This window comes from Hylobates moloch, unplaced genomic scaffold, assembly GCF_009828535.3.
Source record: "Hylobates moloch isolate HMO894 unplaced genomic scaffold, HMol_V3 SCAFFOLD_21, whole genome shotgun sequence".
NCBI lineage: Eukaryota > Metazoa > Chordata > Mammalia > Primates > Hylobatidae > Hylobates > Hylobates moloch.
The window spans coordinates 40,626,273-40,651,294 of record NW_026652296.1 but is presented as its reverse complement, the minus strand read 5'-3'; the positions used below and the strand labels follow the sequence as shown (position 1 = coordinate 40,651,294).

The 25,022-nt window shown below is 39.2% G+C and overlaps 1 protein-coding gene across 3 annotated transcripts in view; it reads right to left on the bottom strand.

Moving 5' to 3' along the window:
• Positions 1 to 25,022, bottom strand: part of RALGAPA2 (Ral GTPase activating protein catalytic subunit alpha 2) — a 340,962-nt gene that overhangs the window by 255,518 nt on the left and 60,422 nt on the right. For all 3 annotated transcript variants that reach the window (XM_058432702.1, XM_032142466.2, XM_058432703.1), the window contains exons 4-10: positions 24,710 to 24,767; positions 14,656 to 14,699; positions 11,809 to 11,986; positions 10,893 to 11,008; positions 8,468 to 8,606; positions 6,534 to 6,733; positions 489 to 716 (exon numbers count right to left, since the gene is read on the bottom strand). In XM_058432702.1, coding sequence (XP_058288685.1) covers positions 489 to 716; positions 6,534 to 6,733; positions 8,468 to 8,606; positions 10,893 to 11,008; positions 11,809 to 11,986; positions 14,656 to 14,699; positions 24,710 to 24,767 — 963 coding nt within the window. The remainder of the gene's footprint in view (positions 1 to 488; positions 717 to 6,533; positions 6,734 to 8,467; positions 8,607 to 10,892; positions 11,009 to 11,808; positions 11,987 to 14,655; positions 14,700 to 24,709; positions 24,768 to 25,022) is intronic.

Sequence of the window (25,022 nt, the reverse complement as noted above, 5' to 3'; positions counted from 1 at the left end):
CCTTGCCACCTACCTTTTTCTCTTGTGCCATAAATAATTCTATCATATTGTGAGTGCCACACGCCTCTGCAGAGTTTTTGCAGAAACCTCCAGCTCCTCAGAGAGCTCCTTGAGGCTCTGGGAATAAGACTGGACTCCTCTTTGCTATGTTCATTTGTTGCTGGGTATTCAGGAATGGCTTTCTTCCCACCTAACTCTGGGTTTACTTTGTTATAAAAACATGAAAGTATTTGTCTCAGGATTTTGCTCAAATATAGAATTTTCCCTCCTTGTGTAAACATTTTTCAACAACAAAATTTAAAAATCACAACAATCCACACAAATTAAAAGATTAGAGGGATCATTCTTTATTATTCAGTTCTGTAACATAACCCAACTAATCAATTCTATTTGTTGGGGTGTTACGAGTAAAAGAACATGAAACGAAATCACTTCCATTTCAAGAACTTGTAACACACACACACACACACACACACACACACACTAACCTGGTGAAATACTTCATTCACGAAGTTGACATAACCTCGTGTTGACAAGAGAATCCGCTGTACCATTTCATACACCATTCGGTGCTCTTCTTCAATGCTACAGAGGCTGGAGTTGCTGAGTCTTCGGTCCGACAGGGTGCTGCTGTTAGAATGGCTTTTGTCCTGCTCCGTGGGCCCACCACCATCCAGCTCAGGCGCTCTCTCCTGCACAGCACCACCACCAACAGTCTGGAAGAAAGTCAGCACACTTCCCAATGATGCTCACCCCCACTCAAGAACACCTGGCAAAACTTCAGTCTTGCCTTGTTTTAAGTAACTCTGGTTACCATCAACGTGCACAGGGTACAGCAAATCAAAACCAGCTTGAAGCACGACAGGCTCCAGAGCCTGTACTTACCAATTTTCTAACTAACCAACAAATCCCTCCCAACTCAGCTATTTTAAGAGGAAAACTACTAAGTTATTTCAGAAAGGAGGGCTGTGAAATTTTCCCAATCTAAAAGATTTAATTTGCATTGTACAACCACAGCATAAATTAATGTGTAAAAACATTGTATTATCATCACATCAGGTCTCTACACTTTAGCATTTGCTCCTGTGGTCACAGAGATTGGAATATTCAGGGGACTTCTTGCAGCAACAATGCTAGGATGCATCATTTGATTCATATGACTAAGTGGCAGCTTGACAGTGGAGTGTGAAGATCTTTAAAGGGTATTTTATCAGAAGAATGCTGATCTGAGCTTTATCCTCAGAATCTTAGGTCAAACATAAATAAATATTCACAAAATTTTTAACATTAAAAGACTTTAGGTTTGCAAAGACATGAAGTAATTCATGCAATCACTCACAAAGCTTAACACTGATTTCTGCTCTCGTATCCACATAGAATTAAAGGTTTACTCCAAACAAAATATATATATAATTTTGCTTCATCTTTGCAAACTCCATTATTACTTTGAAATGTCAAAAATATATAGCCCAAATACAACTAAAATTTACCCACTGTGAATATTTTTTACAAGAAGAGACAAGATATGAATAGTACAAAACAGTAATTTCAGTAACTACCAAGGACAGTTTGAAAACAAAACAGATATCCGATAGTAATCTCTAGAGAAAATTAATGGAATATTATACTTGTAATAATTTTTCTCTTCATGCCTTAATTACTAAGCCTGTGTGGCTTATGAAAGGCACTGTCACACTGTGAGATGTGCTCACCTATGGAAATTATTTTATCTTTTTGACAGATCCACTATCTTCCACAGGAAAACAAAACTTTATTCATTTTATTCTTTTTCTATCTGAAGCTTCAGCAGGAATGACTCAAGGATGAGTATGGTACAGAAAGAAGAGGCCCAAACTAAGTCTCAAAAACTTGCTTCTCCACATTCCTAACTGTAAGGCAACGCACTTGGATTTCACATATACACACACATATATGTTAATCTGTAGGACACAGAGGCTAGATTAGGTCTAAAGTCTCTTATGGCTCAATAACCTGTGACTTTTTGACCCATAACTCCCATTTTCCCCACAAACTAAAAAAGAAAAAAAACAATATGCACATAGATAGCGAATTAAAGATGACCACAAATTCTTTAACGCTCCTTCCACAGAGACATGAGGCTCATGTCCCCTCCCTTTCATCTACATGGGCTGTATGACTGCTTTAGCCAGTAAAATAGAGTGGAAGAGACCTAGCCAGTATCAGACCCAGGCCCAAGAGGCTGACAGTTAACAATTCCCATCTCTTGAAACATTTCACTCTTAGAGCCCTGAGTAGGCATATGAGAAGTCCAACTACCTTATTAGCCAGAAAACAGAACAAGAAGTCCCAGATGAGCCCAGCTTTCCTTTCCAACTGCCCTCATCAAGTAGTAGGCATGTGAATGAAGTCATCCTGGACCTTGCAGACCAACCAGTGCTGGTGGGCTGAATAATGACTTCCCCAAGGATGTCCTAATCCCCAGAATCTGTGAATGCGTTACCTTCCATGGCAAAAGAGACATAACAGATGTGATTAAGTTAAGGATGTTGGGATAGAAAAATTATTTTGGATTATCCAAATGGTCCCAATATAATCCAAGGGTCCTTGTAAGAGGGTGGCAGGAGATGAGACAAAGAAGGCTAAGTGATGATGGAAACTGGGAGAAAAGGTGGTGTGATGCAGGGCCACAGCCAAGGAATACAGGTGGCTTTTAGAAGCTGGACATGGCAAGAACACAGGATTCTCCCCTAGAACCTCAAGAAGGAACGCATCTGTCAATAACTTGATTTTGGATTTCTGACTTTCAGAACTTTAAGATAATAAATTTGTACTGTTTCAAGACATTGAGTTTGTGAGAATCTGCAATAGTGGCAGTAAGAAACTAATATAACAACTTACTGTGACGTACAGTGGCAGTCTCTAGAATGGTAGTGGCCATTTCTAGGGACAGTCATCTGCAGGGTATGATGGCACAGAAGGTACAAATGGCTGTCAGCCCAGCACTCTTTCTCTCTCCCTACCAGAACCTCAGTCCTCTGTGTGGCTCCTCCCATGCACCTCAACTGACTTGCAGGAAGCTGACCCCATCCACAGTACTGGGGGACCAATCTGTTTTGTGGAGGCCAATCATGACATCTCCTGGCCCATTCACACACCCAGCTTCTTATTTTATTATTATTTTTTTGAGACAGAGGCTCGCTCAGTCGCCCAGGCTGGAGTGCAGTGGCTCGATCTCCGCTCACTGGAAGCTCTGCCTCCTGGGTTCACGCCATTCTCCTGCCTCAGCCTCCCGAGTAGCTGGGACTACAGGCACCTGCCACCACATCCAGCTAATTTTTTTGTATTTTTTTTTAGTAGAGACGGGGTTTCACTGTGTTAGCCAGGATGGTCTCGATCTGCTGACCTCGTGATCCCCCCACCTCGGCCTCCCAAAGTGTTGGAATTACAGGCGTGAGTCACCGCGCCCGGCCCCTAATTGATTCCAAAGTTCCAACCTTTAAGATGTTAAAAAAGCTAGATAGTAAAAGTAGATGACTCACAACTGTGAAGAGTCAACTAAAAGAAAAAATCAGAACCTGGAAGCAGTGGTTAATTTGCTGTTCTTTCTACTTTTCATCATCCAGATGTACTTTTCAAGAATGAGCTACTTATTTTCAATAAATACAGGTGACAGTTTTCTGATCTTTTTAAACCAGAGAGGAAAGGTTACACCCCTTAAGACTTTTTTGAACTGAGTGACAATCACTTAAGATGTGACATAACTTTACCAAAGAGCATGACTGAGTTTCCTACACATAATTTCATACAGATTTTTGTCTGCCTGATAAGTGAATAAAGGTATCTCATTGTGGTTCAGAACTAACTGCATTTCTCTGACTGCTGGTGAAATCAGGGGTCCTTGTAGTCTGCCTTCTATGAGCTGCCCTTTCATCACCTTAGTCCATTTTTCAGTGGGGTTGTCTTCTTACCAGTCCGTGGGTACTCTTTATATAGCAGAGATACTAACTCTTTTAATAGTCACAATGTTACTTCATAGTCTATTGATTGGATTCGGCCTTATGTAGTCTTTTGACATAGAAATCTTTCACTATTTTTTTTTAAATAAAGTCAAACCTCATTTCTTCCATGGCTACTAGGTCTTTCTGTCTCTCTTTCTTTCTCTTTCTTTCTTTTTTTTTCTTTTCTTTCTTTCCTTCTTTCCTTGTTTCTTTTCTCTTTCTCTTTCTTTCCTCCTTTCCTTCCTTCCTCCCTCCTCCTTCCTTCCTTGTCTTTCTTTCTTTCTTTTCTTTCTTTCTTTGTTGAAATGGGAGTCTCACTCTGTTGCCCAGACTGGAATGCAGTGGCACAATCTTTGCTCACTGCAACCTCCACTTCCCAGGTTCAAGCGATTCTCCTGCCTCAGCTTCCCGAGTAGCTGGGATTACAGGCGCCCACCACCACGCCTGGCTAATTTTTGTATTTTTTGTAGAGACGGGATTTCACCATGTTGGCCAGGCTGGTCTCAAACTCCTGACTTCAAGTGATCTGTCTGTCTTGGCCTCCCAAAGTGCTGGGATTACAGGCGAGAGCCACTGCGCCCAGCCTACTGGGTCTTATTTCTACCTAAGGTAGTCTACCACTTCCCAAATCTAGACACTTTCCTGGATTTTCCCTTCTTTTACAGTCTCACTCTGTCACCCAGGCTGGAGTGCAGTGGCGTGATCTGGGCTCACTGCAAGCTCCGCCTCCCGGGTTCACGCCATTTTCCTTCCTCAGTCTCCTGAGTAGCTGGGACTACAGGCACCCGCCACCATGCCCGGCTAATTTTTAGTAGAGATGGGGTTTCACCATGTTAGCGAGGATGGTCTCGATCTCTGACCTCATGATCTGCCCGCCTCAGCTTCCCACAGTGCTAGGAATACAGGTGTGAGCCACCGCACCAAGCCTACATTTCTTCATTACTTTGTTTTTATTGTAGACCTTAAATAAATCTGACATTTGCTTCAGTATGTTGTAAGAGGCAAGGTTCTAGCCAATTATTCCAATACCATTAATTAATGATTCTTTCTTTTAATCTTGACTGACATCCTGTGGGGGAATGTGTATGTGTGTGAAGGAGAGACAGAAAGAGATTGCAGGATTGCAGATTTGATTAGATGTTCAATACTAATCTCAGTCTCATTCCTTTGAAGCAACCTGTCTGGAAACTTATACTACTGTCTCTTAATTCCTGAAAATCAAATGTCTGTTTAGGTTTGTATCTTGATAATTTTTCCTGTGACTCAAAGACCCTTTAAGTTTGAGGCACGCCCTTTTTTTTTTTTCCTTTTTTTCAGTTCAGATAAACTCTTATTATTCTCTTCTTCTTCCACCCACCTAATATTTGTAAGGTAGGGACCTGTACTTAGATCTTGTCTACTAATTTCTGATTTCTAACTCTAAATTTTTAGTCACTGTGGTGGGATATTTTTTTAGAAAACTAATTTTTTTCTTAGCAATAATCATTACCATTTTCATTTTATTTGCTAGTTTTTTAAACTAAGACACTTAAAGTTTTCTTAAAACTTTCTTTCAGCAAGTCTTTCATTGTTCTTACTGTAACTGCACCTCCTCGGATCTTAAAAATAAGTTCTCCTCTAACTCTTCAGTGACTTCTCCCCAGTGGAGCCGCATGCTCTAGACTGTTTGGTGTTCCTCCATCAAGGTTCCTAATAACCTTGAAGCACAAGAGCCACTTATCTGCCTCCTCAGGTCTGTGCATTCTTTCAGCTCAGGCCTAGGTTGGACTTCTGGGACTTCCAGGGCATCGGCAAATCTGCAGTCAGTGGACCACACTTCCTATCCCTGTTCTTGGGGACAATAAACAAAAGAGCACAAAACACCATGATCCCTTAGTGAAGTGGCTGCTCTCTGACCTCCACAAATGGTAGCACTCCACCAAGTCCCTAAGCAACTCAGCCTGTTGGGAAAGCCCCCATTTGTGTATGGCTGACCAAGGCCAAGAGAGAAAAAGCACAGCCGGCCCCACACAAGCAGAGGTCTCTTCTGAAGCCCTCAGGGAAGAGATGGCCTTCTCTTCTAGGGGCCCCACCATTGCTCAACAGCCAGCCCCAAATCCTGAGCTGCTGATCTACTTCCCTCTCCTGAGATGCCAGAGGGCGCTCGGCAGCTTCACAGGTCCTCTCCGGGGGCCACTAACAGTTTCCTAAGTGCCTTCCAGCTATTGGGGCGTGGTAAAGGCAAGACAGGCCTCTGTTCTCATGCTCAGAGGCCACTAGTACTCAAGTGAGGAGAATGAGGAGGAGCCAGGAGTGTGCACACAACAGCCATCTTCTCAGAATGGCTCCCGAGATTGCATCATCATGGCAGTCCCAACAATGCACAGCAAGTGATTCAAACTCACAACTCCCTCTGAAACCTTGGCATTACAGACAGGGTAGGCCAATAAAATCACTTACCTATAACCAACAACCTGTAAGAACCAATAACTCTAATAATCAATAACTTTGGCTATGTTCCAGTGTATTTTATTACACAAGCATTAACAGATAAAAAGATGATGAATGGCATACCTGGATGATTTTAGGCAATACATCAACTCCATTTTTAGTGTTTTGTGTTGCAGTTAGATACTTTTTTTCCAAAAAGAAGGTTACAATCCACTTAATAAAAACAACACGAGCTGCCATATATGGAATTTTTGTACTGTAAATGTTCTCATTGTCTCGAGTTGTAGTAACGTACACAGGCTTTGGTCTCAAATGGGGGATGTCTGGCAGAAGAAAGAACACATGATTGATTAGGTTAATAAATCATAACATTATGTAATCCCTACAAATGTTTTGGTTTCCAATTAAATCCAATTTTTGGTTGTCTAAATAGCAACTAAGAATGAAGGACCACAATTATTAAAAATGGCATTTTTTTGGTAGGCTCCTTTCTGATTCCGCCTTGTGATCTGACTGAGTGGTGATGGTGATTGTATATGTATCTATGACATACAGCTATGGAAAAACTAAGCTAACAGCTATTTTTAACAATTTTGATAAATTACATGAGACTATAATAGTAAAAATCTTTTCACATACATTATACCTAATTTAATTTTATTTTATAGCTAGAACAAATGTAAAAGTACATATGAACTTTTAAAACATCATTTTAGGTATTTTAACATCTAACACTGCAGTGATTAAATCCACTGAACTTTAGAGTTTTATATCCTTTTCCCTTTAGATGAATCCAATGAAACAGAATCAATATTATCTACTTTATATTTAAAAGAATTCAGAAAGTCACATTTCACCTTTGAGGCATCAAATGCTACCTTTTCCAAAGACTGAATAAGAAGTCAATTTCTCATTCTTTAAATTCCATAATCAATATGAAAATTTTATGGTACTGGATTTGAGATACTACTTGCCATAAGTTCAACTCTCTATCTTAATAATTTTTGTATATCTGGAATACCTGTATGAGGCAGAAAAATGATCAACAAATAACTTTTAATCTAGGAATATTAACAATATACCATGTTTTTAAAATGAACTTAGACTACATATAAAATCAGAAACAAATTTTGAAAAAATATTCACATATATAGCTAAAGAAATACATGTCCCAGTGCACCTAAAAGTCAGTAATTCTACATCTTTCAAAATGCACCAAGTTTTGGCTTCTCTCCCCGTGTGTGTGTGTGTGTGTGTGTGTGTGTGTGTATGTGTGTACGCATACATAGAAACACACAGAGCACAGACAACTGAATCAGGTGACCATGTTCCCCAAACGAGTAACATCTCGTGTCATCATTTCCCCTCCAAAACTGTTTTTAATTATTCATTTGAACTAGTTTTACCTGTTTTAAATGATAGGGAGAGGAAGATTTGAACCCCAACCTTTACTACTCTAAGGGATGCTTCTGTCCTGTGAGTCCTCATTTCTTAAAGAAGAAAAAAACATTAGGAGCCAAATTAGAAATTCCTTTCCGTTTCCTAGTCCTCTGGGGCTTACTGTCCATAGCTTGTCCAATCACCTAAAATTTGGTTATCCATAAGCACCTGTCAGTAGCAGCTGCTGGATGCAGGACCCAGCATAAAATAAAAGGCATACAATGGCAGCTGTTTACCTTGGGCTGGCCTCCAGTCACTGAGCAAAGCCTGAGGTCACCATACCCCACCACCCACAAGGAAGGACTTTAGGAAATGCAGAGAGTTTTACATTAAAAGAAGACAATGTAATTATACCAAAAATATCATAAATACATTTCAAATTATTTCTGAGTATAGGAGCCACGGTTCCCTTTTACTGCTGTGAGCTGAGGTATATCTTAGTTGGTACAAATAACTAAAATTACTTATTAAGAAACTTTAAACATTTAATAATAAAGTTACCATTCAATACAAAAATAAAATGACTATTTTACTTTAAAATAATCAAAGGTCACTTTGAAAGAGACTGCATTGCTTTCCTTTGGATATCCTCTATACACGGCTCCAACAGTACTTACCAAGTACAGGTTTGTAGATGTTTGTTAACTTAGTAAATGATGGAAATAAATGAGGAAGATAATACTTTCGAAACAATGTAAAAAGAAATTTAAAACCAGTATCTTGATTCTCCTTATTCTTCCACTCCAAGCTCGCAGCCTTTGGATAATATGTGGAAAAGAACATATGTATATTTATATTTCAAATTAACATATACTGAACTGAAGTGTTGTTATGTTACTAAAATTCCTAACCTAAATGTAAAAAATGACAAATAATATTGACAATCATGTAATGAAATAATAACAAAGCTCAAAAGATGGCAGGAATGAATACTTCAAAACAAAACCATAACTATGTTAAAAACAGCATTTTTACTTAGAACCAAATTGCTCAATGATATCATATCTTTTACAACATGCTGTAAAGTATCATGCCCATATTTTTTCTCTACATTTTTTGTAATTATCTAACATTCTTTGTGCCTTTAAAATATTTAGTCACAAACAATCAGGTGCTTTTTTCTAAACTCAGAAAAAGGCCATTTACAATAAATAGAAATTAAAAAAACAATCCCTCTCAAGAATTTCATCCAATGTTACCTACATGTAAAATCAATATCAAAAGGCAAAAGCCATGGAATCTTGGAAAATGCATTCTCCGTATTAAAAAAATTCAAAGGCTACGATAAACCAGGCATGCCAGTCCACTATGGATTAAGTTTAAATCTTTCCTAGTGTTGAGATAATATCCTCCCCCTCAAAAACCCATCAGTGTTTGCATAGTGGGAGCACTCCAAAACTGCTCAATAGCTGGGACCACCCCTCAGGAGCCAGGAGGACAGCCTGGTTACACAAGTGCAGTCACCCCCAGACATGACTTAGGGAAACACGGCCCTTAGAGAAGACCTGTCGGTGGTTCTTGATGCTTGTTAGATCACAAAGCACTCTGAAGCAGGGCTTCCCAACCTCCTTTCTGACATGCTCACTTAGAAAATGAAATTTGTGCAGCACCTGAGGTAAAGGGATGAGATGCTTTGGCTACCACAGGGGCAGCGGGACTCAGAATCCATAACCTGCCAAAAGCTGTGCTCTGAGAACTCATCTCAATTGACAGAAAAGAAGGCAGAAGGGAGGCACAGATATGCACCTAAAACTCTGCACACAATTCGGAAGTTCACAGTCTGCATGCAAACCTCTATCCTATATCAATTCCATCCACCTTATCTGAGGTCACACAACTCATTAGTGACACACCTAGAATGAGAACCCAAGGCCCCCGACACAAGTTCTGGATACTCTGTTGATTTTCCGGGATAAATTGAATGTCCAAACACTTCTGAACAGCTGGCATTTGAGATGCATCTAGAATGGGCCATTAGAGTTCAAATGTGGAGTTTCCAGAATACGAAAGCATGCCCCAGTCAGGTTCTCAGGATTTTGAAGTCCTGTGTTTCTGTTGCTAGCTAAAGGGAAAGGGGCAAGGAAAGGGGACAAAATTGCTGAGTATTCAGAAAGAGCAGCCAAGTACTGAATCTTGAGAGACAGCAGAGAAAAGCACAGTTCCCTAAAGAAAACTAGAAAGGAGTGAAAGGAAGGGAGGAGAACTGCCAGAGAAAATATCAGAAAAGGAGAGAATCTCATAAAGGAGGGGTAGTCAAATCCCCTCAAAGAACGAGGAGAGCAAAACCTGAAGTGTGCCCTCCTTCTGGGCTGACCCTAGAACCCTTGTGGTTTGGGGCTTGCCACTTTAGCAGTGACAGGGCAGAAGGCAGCTAACAGTGGGTGTCAAAAGAACATGAATGAGGATGTGAACTCAGTAGAGATTATTACTTCAACAACTCAGTTGTGAAGGGGAAGACAGATACTGGACAATACCCAGGATGAACTCAAGGACAAGAGAAGTATTTGCTGAGAAAAAAGAATCAGTACATTTTATGCTAACTATTATTCAGAAATCTAGACCAGAAGTCACAAATCTCCTATTAATATCATAAACCAGTTACTTCAGTTCTGTATGCAATTGGTGCATATGAGAAAAAATAATACATGGCATAAAGGAGGCCTGTGCCAATGGCACAAGGAGATCGCTCCATGTGCTTCCCTTCAGATCCCCTGGTCTGCTCTGCCTATTCCTGTCCACCTGTTCAGCCTCTGGGCCCGCCTCCTCCTTCAACCCGTCTTGCAAGCATAGAGATTAGGGGTAGGAAAGGAGTAAAGAGAGAAAAATGGTTTAAACACACTGACAAAATAGTACATACAGCTGGTCTTGCTGAAGTGACCTAAAAAATGGCACAAACTCTGCATTTGCTGAAATATCACATAAAATCACCTCAAAGAAAAAGAAAGAGGAAAAAACATAGATACACAGAGAGAAAAGAGGCAATATTTCCTCTTTCTGCTGAGAATAAACCCATCACTGAAATAGTCACAATTTTTCTCTGACCTGAATAACCATATACTTCAACAGTATTTGAAGAAAAAAGCAGGTTTGGTCTTCAGCAATCTTCTCCCCCGATATGGCTGGCAGGAGTGGAGTGATTTCTTCTGGATATATCTTTACTGAAAGGACAGAAAATGATGAGAGCTCATTCACCAAAGTTAAATTTTAAACAGAATTTAGGGTTTTAAAAATGGTCTCTATTAAAATACATCTCTCCATCCACTGAAGCTGCTCACACTGAGGAGCACACTCCAGGGCAGTGTGTATAAAGGGCCTGGAAACACAGCCCAGATGCCCACGAAGCGCCTTCTCCTGCTGCATCATTCTTTCCCGTTCAAATTCTGCTTTGGTCAGCCCAAGATCAAATGCCAGTCATTGAGCAATAACGCAATATACAGTGATAAATCAATGGTCCCAACAGGCAAGTTCCTTGAAAACTCACAGGACACAAATGACCACCGTTAATAGTCCCATGAGGCCACTACTGTCCTTCCATAGATGCTGCAGGAAAATACAGTGGCAGAATAAGATCCTGGTGAGCAGATGAATGTCCACTTATGAACAATAGTGATAAGAACAATAAAAACAATAGCTTTGGATGGTGGAGTTTAATCTCATTAACAGCCAGAAAACCAGTCCAGACTTCCCATGTGTCTCTACTTCCTGCTACTGCCAACATCTGTCCCCTCCTATTCCTGCTTCCATCACCTCAGTACATTTCTCCTGTCATCATTTCATATAAAATAAGCTCCAAGTCTTTTTATTCTAAGGTATGTAAGAATCTACAGTGAATATGAAAGGGGAATAATTCCTCTTCAAACTCCATCAGGATTTCTATTCAAGAAAATGAAAAAGTAAGAATTCCTCAATGTAAGTTCAAGAGTAATTTCAACATAGGAGATCTGCTAACATAACTTACCATCAGCTACACTAGGGCTGGGATTGATGAGTGTCTCCAGTGTGCAAGGGCCCCTGGATGACACGACTGCTGGGAAACCAGGCACCAGGCAAGCAAAAATCAGCACCTGCTCTTCTGCACAGTTTGTCTGAAGTGCTTGAAGCCACAGAAGAAACAGCCTGATTCCTTCACATCTTATCTAAAAACAAAATTAAAAACAATGAAAATGAAACACATGTATTTACAGAAATGCATTACAATGTAGCATCAGTCTTGAGAAAGAAAAACTACAAGTTAAAGGTGTGTTAAGTAGTAAACCAAGTTCTTCACTTAGTGACAAATAAGCAAAGATGCTGTAAAACAGCACAAGAGTTAAAAGCCCGGGTTCCGGAGCCAAAGTGCCTGGGTTCAAATGTAAGCTCTGCCACTTTCTAGCTGGGACCCATGGAGAACCACTTAACTTCTCCATGCCTTAGTCTCCCCATCTGTAAAATAAGGATGATAAGGCATTTACCACAAAAGGCTATGATACAGACTGAGTTAACATACGTAAACCAAATAACACAATGGCTGACTCCCAGTAAGCACTATGTAAGTGTTTCCTGTTAATAGTATCTTATTCTGTAAGGCAACATTACCCACGGCCTCAATTATCCATAAAAACAATGACAAAGATAACCTCCTTCCAAATTTACATGTGCTATCACTATAATATGCCATGTTGATAATGTTCTTGAGAATCAGAAGACATGGAGCTAAATAACCTCACTGAGACAGGGCAGCTCTCCTTATACCTTATGTCCCTATTCTATTTCTCCAACATCTTTGCCATGCTCTGAATTGCAAGCATCACGCTGTAGAAAACATCAACATAGGGAGATGTGTCCTTTTTCTTTCTTTACACTTCAAATTTATCCCATTCCTAGAATTCAAAAGCACATGTCCCTCAATTTCTGTATTCCTAAATGACTGAAAAGATTATGTCAATAAAAAAAATAAGCAAAAGAGGTTGAAAAAATGTCACATGCAGCTGAAAGATGCAGTGAGCTCCAAATGCCAGCAACTGGAGTGACTGCCTCATCTCCTTTCAATTAATTCAAGGTGGTGCTGACTCCACCAGAGCAAGAATATTGCAAGTCAAACACAAGGCTTTGCCAGAAAACCAAACCAAAAAGTGGAGAAGAGCCAAAATAAATAAATAAAAATATTCTGCTGACTCCCAATAGAAGCCAAAATACACTAGGAAAGACACCCCAGCTGGTGACAGTGCTGCCCCATTAACGGGGAAAACTCACAGTGTACTTCCAAACACACTCCTGGACTCCACCACTGTTCTGCACAAACCACCATGCCCACCCACACCTGTTCTCCTCTCCCAAGCAGGTAAAATGACTGGTAACATTACTATTCAGCCATCAGACCGAGAAGAGAGGAGAGGGGAGGGGACGGGAGGGGAGGGAGAAGAGAGGAGAAGAGGGGAGAAGAGAAGAGAAGAGAAGAGAAGAGAAGAGAAGAGAAGAGAAGAGAAGAGAAGAGACAAGAATGGAAGGCTCTATGTATATCTTTTTTCTTTTTTTGGGAGGGGGTGGGGGGATGGAGTTTCACTCTGTTGCCCAGGCTGGAGGGCAGTGGCATGATCTCAGCTCACTGCAACCTCTGCCTCCTGGGTGGAAGCAATTCTCCTGCCTCAGCCTCCCGAGTAGCTGAGACTATAGGTGTATGCCACCATGCCCGGATAATTTTTGTATTTTTAGTAGAGATGGGTTTCACCATGTTGGCCAGGCTGGTCTCGAACTCCTGACCTCAGGCAATCTGCCTGCCTCTGCCTCCCAAAGTGCTGGGGTTACAGGCGTGAGCCACTGTGCCTGGCCAGCTCTATGTATATCTAGATCAAATTATATTTAATTGAACAAGAGGGAAGTTTCTATGAAATTCTATCACAAGTCTCCAATTTTTATATGTTAACTGTATTTAAGAGAACTAAATATAAATAAGGGTAATTATAAACATGAGATTAACAACCTGATGGGTTTTAACTATAAGCCTATTTCCTTAAAATAAGAGAGACAAAATATAGAATCTACAGTGAGGCTAGGAATAACTCACTTCGTTTTTTTCCAACATGTGAGAAATAGTTAACATATCAAGTTTTAAGAGGCTGTGATTGTTTAAGCCAATGTAAAACAACCAATATATTAGCTTATTAAAGGCATTCGCACAACTTAATTAACTCCAAATGAATTACCTTTCATAACATATTCATCCCAGGCTGAATTTTTTCTGCCACTTATGTTTTAGGGTAATCTTATCTCAGCATCAAGACGTATATGTTATAATAAAAGACATATCCATTTCAAAATAAACCAATTTTAACCTATAAATCCGCCACAAATAAATATTCAAGAGTGAGACCCTGTTGTTCTTTTCTCCCACAATGGCTCTCATAATTAGTAAAATTAATTAGAGGCAACTATAATTTTAACAACCAGGTTACCAAGATGGACAGAATCAAACATGTGAGCTCTGAAGCTTAGAGGGCGATTGCCCTTCCTTTTTCTGATGATAAAACTGGAGCAGTCAGTGCCTTGCCCATGGTCCCTACCCATACCCAGCAGAATCAGAATTAGAACTCAGAACTCTAAACTCTGAAGCCCAACCCATTTTCTCCTAATACTATTTAAAATGTCTCTCACAATAAGTTATGATGTAAGAACAAAACCCTAACAATATAATTTCTCAATTAAAAATTAAAACTAAGTCAAGTGGTTTCTAAAGATCTTTTTTTCCAAAATGCCCTAACATTGTTACTTTGTGGCATTAACAAATTTAAGAGTAATAAAAAATGCCATTACACAATAAAATAAATACCTTAATAGAATTTCCAGTGTGTAGAAGCTTCTTTAAAGTTGAGCCTGAAAGTTTAAAATAATGAATTATAAATAGAGTATATAAATGCATATCAAAGATCTATTTTAAGAAAATACGTACTTATGACAAAAATATACTTTTTAAAAATAAAAGGAAGAAGGTTGACCTTCAGAAGCAAAGCAATGTCACAGAGGGAAAGACGTTTTCAAGATAAAAGTACTTTATGTATCTCTTCAGAATTCTTTTAAAACAGTCAAAATGATTGATATTAAGGTAAGCCAAATGCCCACAGTGGATTATGTGCATATATCTCTTGTCATGCATAAAATGGATGCTTTTTTTTTTTAAATCTCTAAAGGTAAAAATAATGTAAAACAACTGCCCACAAAACATTTTTACAAGAACATTTTACAAATACTCAGAATGGCATGTTTCTCTCCTGGCAATGACAACCACATTTATGGGGTTCGGTCCATCAATAAATCCTCTAGCAGAGCGCTTTGGTCACTGTCAAGGAGGCAGAATCAACGCTGACTCGGAACTCCAGTCAACTACAAAAACTTTGGTGCTGCAGCCCACTAGAATGAGAAAAGCTTCTCTTAGGAGGATGGAACACTATTACTAAGTCTTCTATAAATGTATTCATGACCTCACTATGGAGATGGCAACCCCACCTAAATATCTTATGTAGCCTCTAAAACGGGATCTTAACCTCAAAAAAGGAGATGACCTTTTAAAACAGAAATATACTGAAAATCTGAGGCAAGAGAACTTTCCTCTCAGTCAAATTTCAGATCTTTTAAGAAAAAAATTACTCAGATCCTCTGATGAAAAGTTTGTGATAGCTCTTTACCAATTAGATATCAAATCATATTTACTCCACCAATGAATTTCATAGAGCTCCTCTAACAAGAGAGTCAGTGTTTTGGCAACTGATATGAGCCACAGCTACATAGATAAATACATATATAATAATTAAATGCATACTCTTTAGAAGTTCATCAGCCAGAACAAAATCACTGGCAATCCGAAGGAACCTTTTAGAACGATTCTACTGTTCATAACACCTAACACTAGGGCTTGGAGGAAACACATCATCATGGCTCAGACTAGGTTCTAGCACTTAAATAACTAATATTTGTGCTTGAGTGAAGGAAGCGAATGTGTCTCCCCTTCCCCAACTTCTCCCTTCACCAAACTGTATCCAGTAATTTTTGGTCTAGAGCCAGAATTTACTAGGCTGGCTCTCTCTGTCACAGCTAAGGTTCAAGTGTCCATCTAGCCCACACCTTTCCTCAACCTCGGGCCTTGTTCTTTGTCCCCATGTTCATCCATTCTTGGACAGCTTGTTTTATGTCAGTTTAACATCTGCTTCATTACACCTTATGAGGACCTCATGGTGGCTGGCAGAGCCAACAGATACTAAACCTCCCAGGAAACCTAATGATAAAGTCTGCACAGACAGTTCTCTTTCCAGCCATCTGGCTAATCCATCATCTTGCAACATATTCTTGGAAATACTTTCTCCTGGCCATTGTGTGTGACCATTGGTGCGTGTTAGTCCTTCCCCTTCTTAAGATGGGTCTGGCTTGTTTTTGGTGGTGGTGGTGCTTTATTTATTTATTTTTTTTGAGACACAGTCTTGCTCTGTCGCTCAGGCTGGAGTGCAGTGGCACGATCTCGGCTCACTGCAACCTCCACCTCCTGGGTTCTAGCAATTCTCCTGCCTCAGCCTCCCGAGTAGCTGGGATTACAGGTGCATACCACCATGCCAGGCTATTTTTTGTATTTTAGTAGAAACGGAGTTTCACCGTGTTAGCCAGGCTGATCTCGAACTCCTGAGCTCAGGCAATCCACCCGCCTCGGCCTCCCAAAGTGCTGGGATTACAGGTGTGAGCCACCACACCCGGCCGTTGGTGTTTTTTAAGTATTTGGACTACCTACAGATGCCTATAACCACTGTTCCCTACACACAGAGGAGAAAAATACATATAGAAAGGGCATTACATGCAGACATATAGAACACATGACCCATATTGGTCAATGGTCCCAAACTTTTTAAAATTTATCTGGTAATTTGTTACAGCAGCAACAGAAAACTAATACATATGTATTTGATCTAGTCTATTCTGTTGTATTGAAAAACTCGTTTGTACATGGGAAGCAGTACAGCTTAGCAGTTATAAGTCAGATTCAGAAGCTAGACTGCTAGGGTTCAAATCTAGGTTCTGCATTTATTAACTGTAACCTAAGTTAGTAACTTCATCTCACTATGCCTGAGTTTTCTCATCTGTAAAATGGGGTGACAATAGTACCTATCAGACAACTGACAGTGAGATTTAAACGAGTTAATATATACAAATGCACAGAACAGAGCCCGGTATGTGGTAAGCACATTTTCCCCACAGGACAGGGCATCAGCTATTCTCTAAGGAACTCTTTTTCAATAATAAAAAAAAAATATAAGCAAGAAAAACTTGTGCAGTGGAGGCACATAGCATGAGGACTGGTAATAAGTAGCTGAGAACCTTGCTTGGCCTCTGTAGGGCTTTTTTTTTTTTTTTTTTTTTGAGATGGGGTCTCACTCTGTAGCCCAAACTGGAGTGCAGTGGCACGATTTCAGCTTACTGCAACCTCTGCCTCTAAGGCTCAAGTGATTCTCATTCCCCAGCCTCCCGAGTAGCTAAGACTACAGGCACGCAACACCATGCCTGGCTAATTTTTTGTATTTTAGTAGACACGGGGTTTCACCATATGGTGATCCGCCCGCCTTGGCCTCCCAAAGTCCTGAGATTACAGGTGTGAGCCACTGCGCCCAGCCCTCTGTAGGTATTTTTTAAGGCCTTAAGTTCACAAAGATATTTCTACTTTAACATTATCTAGTCATTTCCCATTTTGTTTTAATTTTTAAGTTCCTCTATATATGTCATGCCTGTTTGGATTTTTAAACTTCTTATCCAAACTATAATTATACCCACCCCACCTCTTCTGTGCCTCATCAACCCTGCTGGTTGCCACTTTATTGACCACGGGAATAACTGAAAGAATAAGTAAATAAGATCTAATTACTTGGGCTGATTCTATGAATTTCTAATTTCTATTGGCTAACTTTTACTACATTTTAGCCATATATATCCTTTGAATGTAAGTCTTACTACTTCTGAAGAGGCAGTAAAAACAGGGCTGTGACTAGTGAGAGAAGAGTGTAGATTCTGAAAAAAATTTAAGGGATACCAAAAAACTCATTAATCAAGATAAATATTTTCAAGCAATGGTTTTTAAAAATTGCATTTTAAAAATGCAAAGAATCCATAATGAACAATATTAAATCTTTAAATACTAATGTTCCACTGAACCATATAGGAACCAGAGGGAAAGGAAAAAGGGTATACTTCTGTATGTGTGTTTCTATGTATTTTTAATGTTTTTTTCTTTTACAGAACATTAAAGTAGCTGAAAAATGTAAAATTGGATGTATTAAAACTCACAGCATTAAATATTTTATTTATAACAAAAAATGTATTATAGTATTACTTTCCTGGCTCTGAAGAAAGCAAATTCATCAATAATATTTTCAAAATCTATTTCTTTGCTTCTCATTTTAGATTGTAAGAATTGTCACATTTGACAATTTCTCTTTGAACAAGTAACAATCTTTTAAAGATCTTTTAATAATATTTTTAAGGCCAGGAGATCATACAGATATTTCTAACCTAAAACTTTAACATTATGAAATCTTTTCTTATATAGTTTTAATTTTTTAAAACCTCCTTCTCAATATCACGCTTCAAACCAAATTACACACAATGCACTACACCATCAGCATCAAACAAGGAGCAAGAAAGGGAGAAACTCCCTCTGGGCTAATGGTATGCCAAGCCTGCTAGAAGAGGCCAGTGGAATAGGAACAGAGAACTGGCACTACAAGATCCACACTAAGCATGAGGACCCAGCATTCCACTAAAAATTTGAAATTAACATAAATTAGCTCAAAATGGATCAAAGACCTAAACTATAGAACTGCTATATGAAAACATAGAAGATCTTTGTGACTTTGGGTTAGGCAAACATTTGTTACACATGACACCAAAAGCACAATCCATAAAAGAAAAAACTGATTAACTGGATTTCTTAAAAATTAAAAACTTCAACTTTTCCAAAAACACTATTAAGGGAATGAAAAGACAAGCCAGAAATGGGGAGAAAATATTTCCAAGGCATCTATCTGAGATTTTTTTTAATGGGCAATAGATTTGAACTTCACCAAAGAAGACAAAGAAATGGCAAATAAGCACATAAAAAGATGCTTAAGATTATTATTATTAGTCAATGAGATACTGCTATCACTAAAATAAAAAGACTGATCATAACAAATGTTGAAGAGAACGTGGAGTAAGTGGAGCTCTTACGCTGCTGGTAGGAATATAAAATGGTACAACCCACTTTGGAAAACAGTCTAGTAGTTAAACATACACTGTTACATGGTTCAGCCATTCCACTCCCAAGAGACAGGAAATCGTATGTTCACACAAGGACTTGAGCATAAATGTTTATAGTAGCTTTACTTATAATAGCCCCAGATGCTAGAAACAATCCAAATGATCATCAGTACGTGAATAAATTATGGGATTATGATATATCCACACAATGGAATACTGTACTACTCAGAAATAAGAAGGAATGAACTATTAATTCATGAAATAATATAAATAAACCCTAAAATAAGTATGCCAAGTGAAAAAAGCCGAACGAAGAAGAGTACCTACTTCATGATTCCACTTATGTAAGACTCTAGAAAACGCAAGCTAGTCTACAAGGGCCAGAAAGGCAGATCAATGGTTGCCTAGGGACTGGGGGATGAGGTGAGAAAGATGGGAGAGCGGGATTACCAAGGGGGATGAGGAAACTTTCGGGGGTAGTACCTATGTTCATTATCTTGATGATATTAATGATTTCATATGTGTATACCTATGTCAAAACTTATCAAAATGTGCATTTTAAATATATGTAATTTACTGCGTATAAATTGTTAACCACCCCCCATAAATATATATTTTTTAATATAAGAAAAAAAAGATCAGGCGACCTGGAAGTGATTGGGTCAAAGATCAGGAGAATGGAGGACGTGGTCAGATAGAGATCAGTGTCTGAAGCCACTGAGGCACAGAGGATTGGGGTGGGGGCTGATGGGTAACTTGGCATGAAGGAAAAGGGCTAGGAGAGAACAAAGCCATGGGGGATGGGGGGAAGGCAAGTGAGCAGGAGGTCAAAAGATATGGCAGCAACCAGGAGGTAGAAGGTAGCATGTAAAAGGGACAGAGGTTTCCACAGGGGAATGGTGGCTGATGTCTAGAATTGGCATGGGAGAAAAGAAAGACCATGATCTCACCCCCACTCCTGAGAGAGACAGAAGAGCTTCAGACAAAAGTCAGGTTTCAGGTGGTCAGGGAGGTGAAAGAAAGAGGCTGAGGTTTCAGGGCTATTGTTTAACGCAAGAAGAGGACCCCCCAGAGGGCAAAACACAAAGAAGTGCCTGGGAGGGGAAGAAGCACAGAGCAGTAATGGTAAAAGCAACCTGAGAGGGCATGGAAAAACACCAGGTGAGTTGGCCCCTAAGCTACCAGGGGCATTAGTTCCAGACATCTCCTGCTGAACATGGAGGCATGTGGGGTCCCTGATTTCACCCAGCCTGGCTGTGATACACTTCTGAGGGAGTCCTGTGTGAAGTGCACAGGGAAACCCTGCTCTCTCAGGAAGAGTGAGGTATGGTATGGTCTGAATGAGGGGACCAGGGAAAGCTGCCAGACTCAGGCTCCCAAGGAAAAGTTAGGACCCAGTGGGCAGCAGGGACCTTGAGAAATGAGACTGGTCAGAGGCTATGTTCACATCCCAGGCAATGTGGGGCCACTGGTTAGTCCCAGCACAAAGCCTGGAATACACTTAAAAAGCAAAAAACGAATTTTCAGCTTAGTTAGGCCCTTGGTTTTTACACTATGTATATAAAAAACCTAGGTGAACAAACTAGATTTAATAATGACCCGTAAAAAACATATGAGGTATTGCACATATGTGAACTTTCCAATAACTGAACCCCACTCCTTTAAACCTAGGGATTATTCATTTTTAACATTTTTTATATAAAACATCTCTAATACAAAATATATCCTTCTGCCTACCTGACAAATAATTATTGAGTTGGGGCACAGCACTGTACACTGAATGGGATAGGAAACTTGCCTTCTAGAGGCTCCAGAGCAGTAAGCCTTCTTAAAGTGAACACACATATAACTTAAGTCCTGTGTTGACGACGCGCAGCCTGCCCTTATACCAAATATCCCTGGTTTGCTGCCAGTGCCATTCTTTGCCATTGCCTCACTCTCTATCAGTTCTAATTATTGCCCAGAAATGAGATGTCAAGCAGTCACCTTTATCCACCATGATTTACTGGCCTAAAAAATGACTTCACAAAAAATTTGATAAACAATTTTTTCTTTCGCAGTCAGTAATGGAAATTTACAAACAGTTGAGTTGTATATTAGCATACAATGCAGAGCTCATGAGTATTGTGCCAACCACTCCCCTGGTCATCTTGCTCTACAAACATCACTTGAAGAAATACCTCCAGATGGAATAATGAACCCATGTTCATTTCACACTGCAAAACTTACGAGTTCAAATATGTTTCCTCATTCAACGATTTAAAGCAAGGAGCCAGCCATTAAAAACCAAAACAAAGAGAAACCGCAGACTATCTCTTCCCTTTAAAAGCAGTTTTAAGAGAAATAGAATGTCTCTGTTTTCTACAGACAAAATAAGATGACATGATAAGAAACAGACTTCAAGCACTGTGGTGGTTGATGTTTCAAATTATTTTCTTCCTTCTCAGGATAAAATGTGGCTTTTGAGACTCATAGAATACAGCAGTTGCCCTATTTTAGGTTTCTCTGCTTAGAGACACTGTCATTTGCAGTGCGGGACAAGAAGCATACCGCATCAGTGGTGTATAACCACAACTTCAAGGTTTTAACCCAACATTTCAGAATACTTTGTCCCCCACCAGCTGCAGTAACATTTAATTAGTAAGACATTAGTATAGGAGTGTTCTCCCTAGTAGGTAAGGAATATTTGCTACCTAGAATATCAGACACTGGTTGGTGAGAAGGCCCCTCCTTGCCCAAGACTCGGAGGTTTTGTAAAAGTCAGGATGCCAATGCTGAGGACATATTTAAAGCATATTCCTTTCCTTTGATACCTGGTATTTCCCTATAGTTTCTAAGTTTCTACAACAACTCAGTTAAGACCTGGACTGACTAATGGTAACAGTTTTAAAAATCCAAATAAACTGGAAATAATTCAATAGGTACAGTGAGGTATATATGCATATAATTACAAATCCATAATCTCTTATGGACCATTTCAAAATCCAAAAGATTATAGGAAAACTGAAGTTCTTCTGTGTAAGTCATTAGTGGACAGAATCTAATCTGAATTCATATGCCTGCAACACCCAAATAAGGCTATCTTGTGTGTAGATATTCCACTAATGGTACATATTCTTATCTTAAGCTATAGGAATAATAACTTGCTTAGTTGGGGCCGGGAGGAGAAGGCGCTGCCCAGACCACTGGAAGTGTTATGTTAAGATTGTCTTGATGTTCTAATTTATTTGCTTCATTGTACATCAACGCACCACATTGTCATTCTAAAATCTGACAACGCCTGATTCCAAAGCACATCTAGTAAAGATCACTGTAGAAGAAATGTGGACCTGTGTCAACACCAATTTCCACCCAATATGATTATCATGCAAAAATATATTTGTCTGAAAAGAGCCTGTTTGACTCTAAATATATAAGCATCAGTAATAAACGTGGATAATTTTACATGCAAATGCCCATATTTCAGCATTCTGAAATATTATTCATTCTGACCACTTTACAGCAACAGCTTGTTCTGCACACCAGATAAACAACACATACTGCTATTACATGGCTCAGGAAACCCAGTATTTGGCAATCTCAGTTGAGGAGTCTGAGGCCCCCAGTCATTGTTCTTGCTAAGATGCTGCCAAACTGGGTAAAAAGCTACTTGTACCAGCAATTTTAACCAGTTTATGTGGTATTAGGCAGAATTAAAATAATAATACACACTGACTATTAGACACATAGTTTCACAACACAAATGCAAATTAATTTTCACACATAGTCCTAATAAGTTTATTCATGCTGTGAAGAGCCTACTAATCTTCAGACATTCTAAAGTGCTATCTAAAGAAAATGAGCATAGTTTTCATACAAATGATATAAACAAAATTGAAGAAGGATTATATGTAGCACAGATAAAAAATACTGCATGCAGTTATTTCTCATTGTCAGCCATTCCTACGGTACCATGGAGCACCACAAATCCCCATGATGTCTCTTTAGATTATACCTTACATTTAAATTTTTATTTTTACTTTAATTTAAAAACACAAGCTGAAAGTCTCAAGCAGAAATGCAATGGAGAACTCTCTAAAATTTAAAGGAAAACTTTCTTTGTGTATTTGAAATATTTAAAGATAAAGGCACTATCTTAAAGTAATGATTTACACATTTGGTTCAACTGACATATACACTTTTTTAAATTAAGAACATATAACTTCAAATAATTCCGTTTCTATAAGAGTCAATTCAATTTTCACATAAATAATCCTAAATGAAATTTAGGATTCGGAATTTTGGAATATACACTAATCATGTTGCATTCTGTCAGGTTCCACAATTTTGTACATATTGATCTCCCACCCAGCAAACCCTTTCCACACTGCATCTGTTCATCTTTCAAGGCTCAGATCAAAGTTACCTCTCTTGAAGCCTTCCTCAATTCCTCTGAACAGAATTATTCAACTTTTCTTTTTTGTTATCATCACACTTCTTTCATAGAGACAATTTTGCTGTAATTATTTTGCTCATCTATCCCCCTGACTGGGCAAAAAGCCTATACAAGAATGGTGATACATTCTTAGATTCTGTCCCAGAACTTTGCACACAAATGTCTCTCCCGCAACAAATATTTGAATGAATGAATGATCAAACAGAGTTAGATTCCATTATAAGGTCACACTCTCCACAAATACAATCATCTGGTAAGTAAGAAAACTTGTAGGAAATGCTAGACTCTGGTACGGCAGGGGGTTAAAGGAGACACTGTTTAAAACAGAAGGCAGCATTCACAATTGATTTCCCAGATTTACTCCAGCTGTGCTGTGTATATTCGAGTGGGATGAGATGTTAGATGTTAAAAGCTGGACAGAAAAGGCAACTGTGGTAACTTGCTTTATTTCAAGTTTCCTCTCAATGCCACATCCTAAAGCATTCAAAGAGAATAATTTTCAGTCAATGATACAGGCTTAAAGAACAAGAATTCTCTTGGCCGGGCACAGTGGCTTACACCTATAATCCCAGCACTTTGGGAAGCCGAGGCGGGTGGATCGCTTGAGGCCAGGAGTTCGAGACAGCCTGGCCAACATGGTGAAACCCCATCTCTACTAAAAATACAAAAAAAAAAATCAGCCGGGCATGGTGGCACATGCCTGTAATCCCAGCTACTCGGGAGGCTGAGGCAGGAGAATCACTTGAACTCGGGAGGCGGAGGTTGCAGTGAGCCGAGAACACAACACTGCACTCAAGCCTGGGCGACACAGCAAGACTCCATCTCAAAAAACAAAACAACAACAACAACAACAAAAAAAAAATATATATATATATATAAACACTACTGTGATTCAGGAGGTCTGGCTGGGGCCTGAGATTCTGCATCTCTAACAAGCTTCTGGGTGAGGCTTATGCTGCTCGCCTATGAACTATACTCTAAGGAGCACACAGAGGAAGAGATAGACATATTTGTCTCCAAAGTCAGGGTTGAACTTGTCTTGGTTTTCATGACCATAATACCATACTCTTATTAATATTCCTTTCTATAAGCTATCTTGATGATATCAATTATATAAAACATTACTGAAAATTCAACTGGAAGAAATTCATATTACTAAAAAATTTTTAATTGTTCTTACCTATACTCTGGTAATGCCATCGAAAGAAAATTCGTTCAGGTAGAAACTGCAGTATTTTCTATCAAAAAAAGATATAAAGAAAATAAACAACAAACGAAATTACACATTTTCATGACAGGCCCATATTACTCACTAGAGGTAAGTTCTAGAAGAGGAAAAGGAAACTATTTACAATAACATAAATACTGCACTTTATGCTGTATTCCTATGAGACACTTTCTTTCACTTGCCCCAGGCAAGCTTTCTTACCTGAATGTTTTAAAGAGATCACTGTCCCAAGTTTAATTCCCTCCAAAAGAAAACAAGAAAAAAC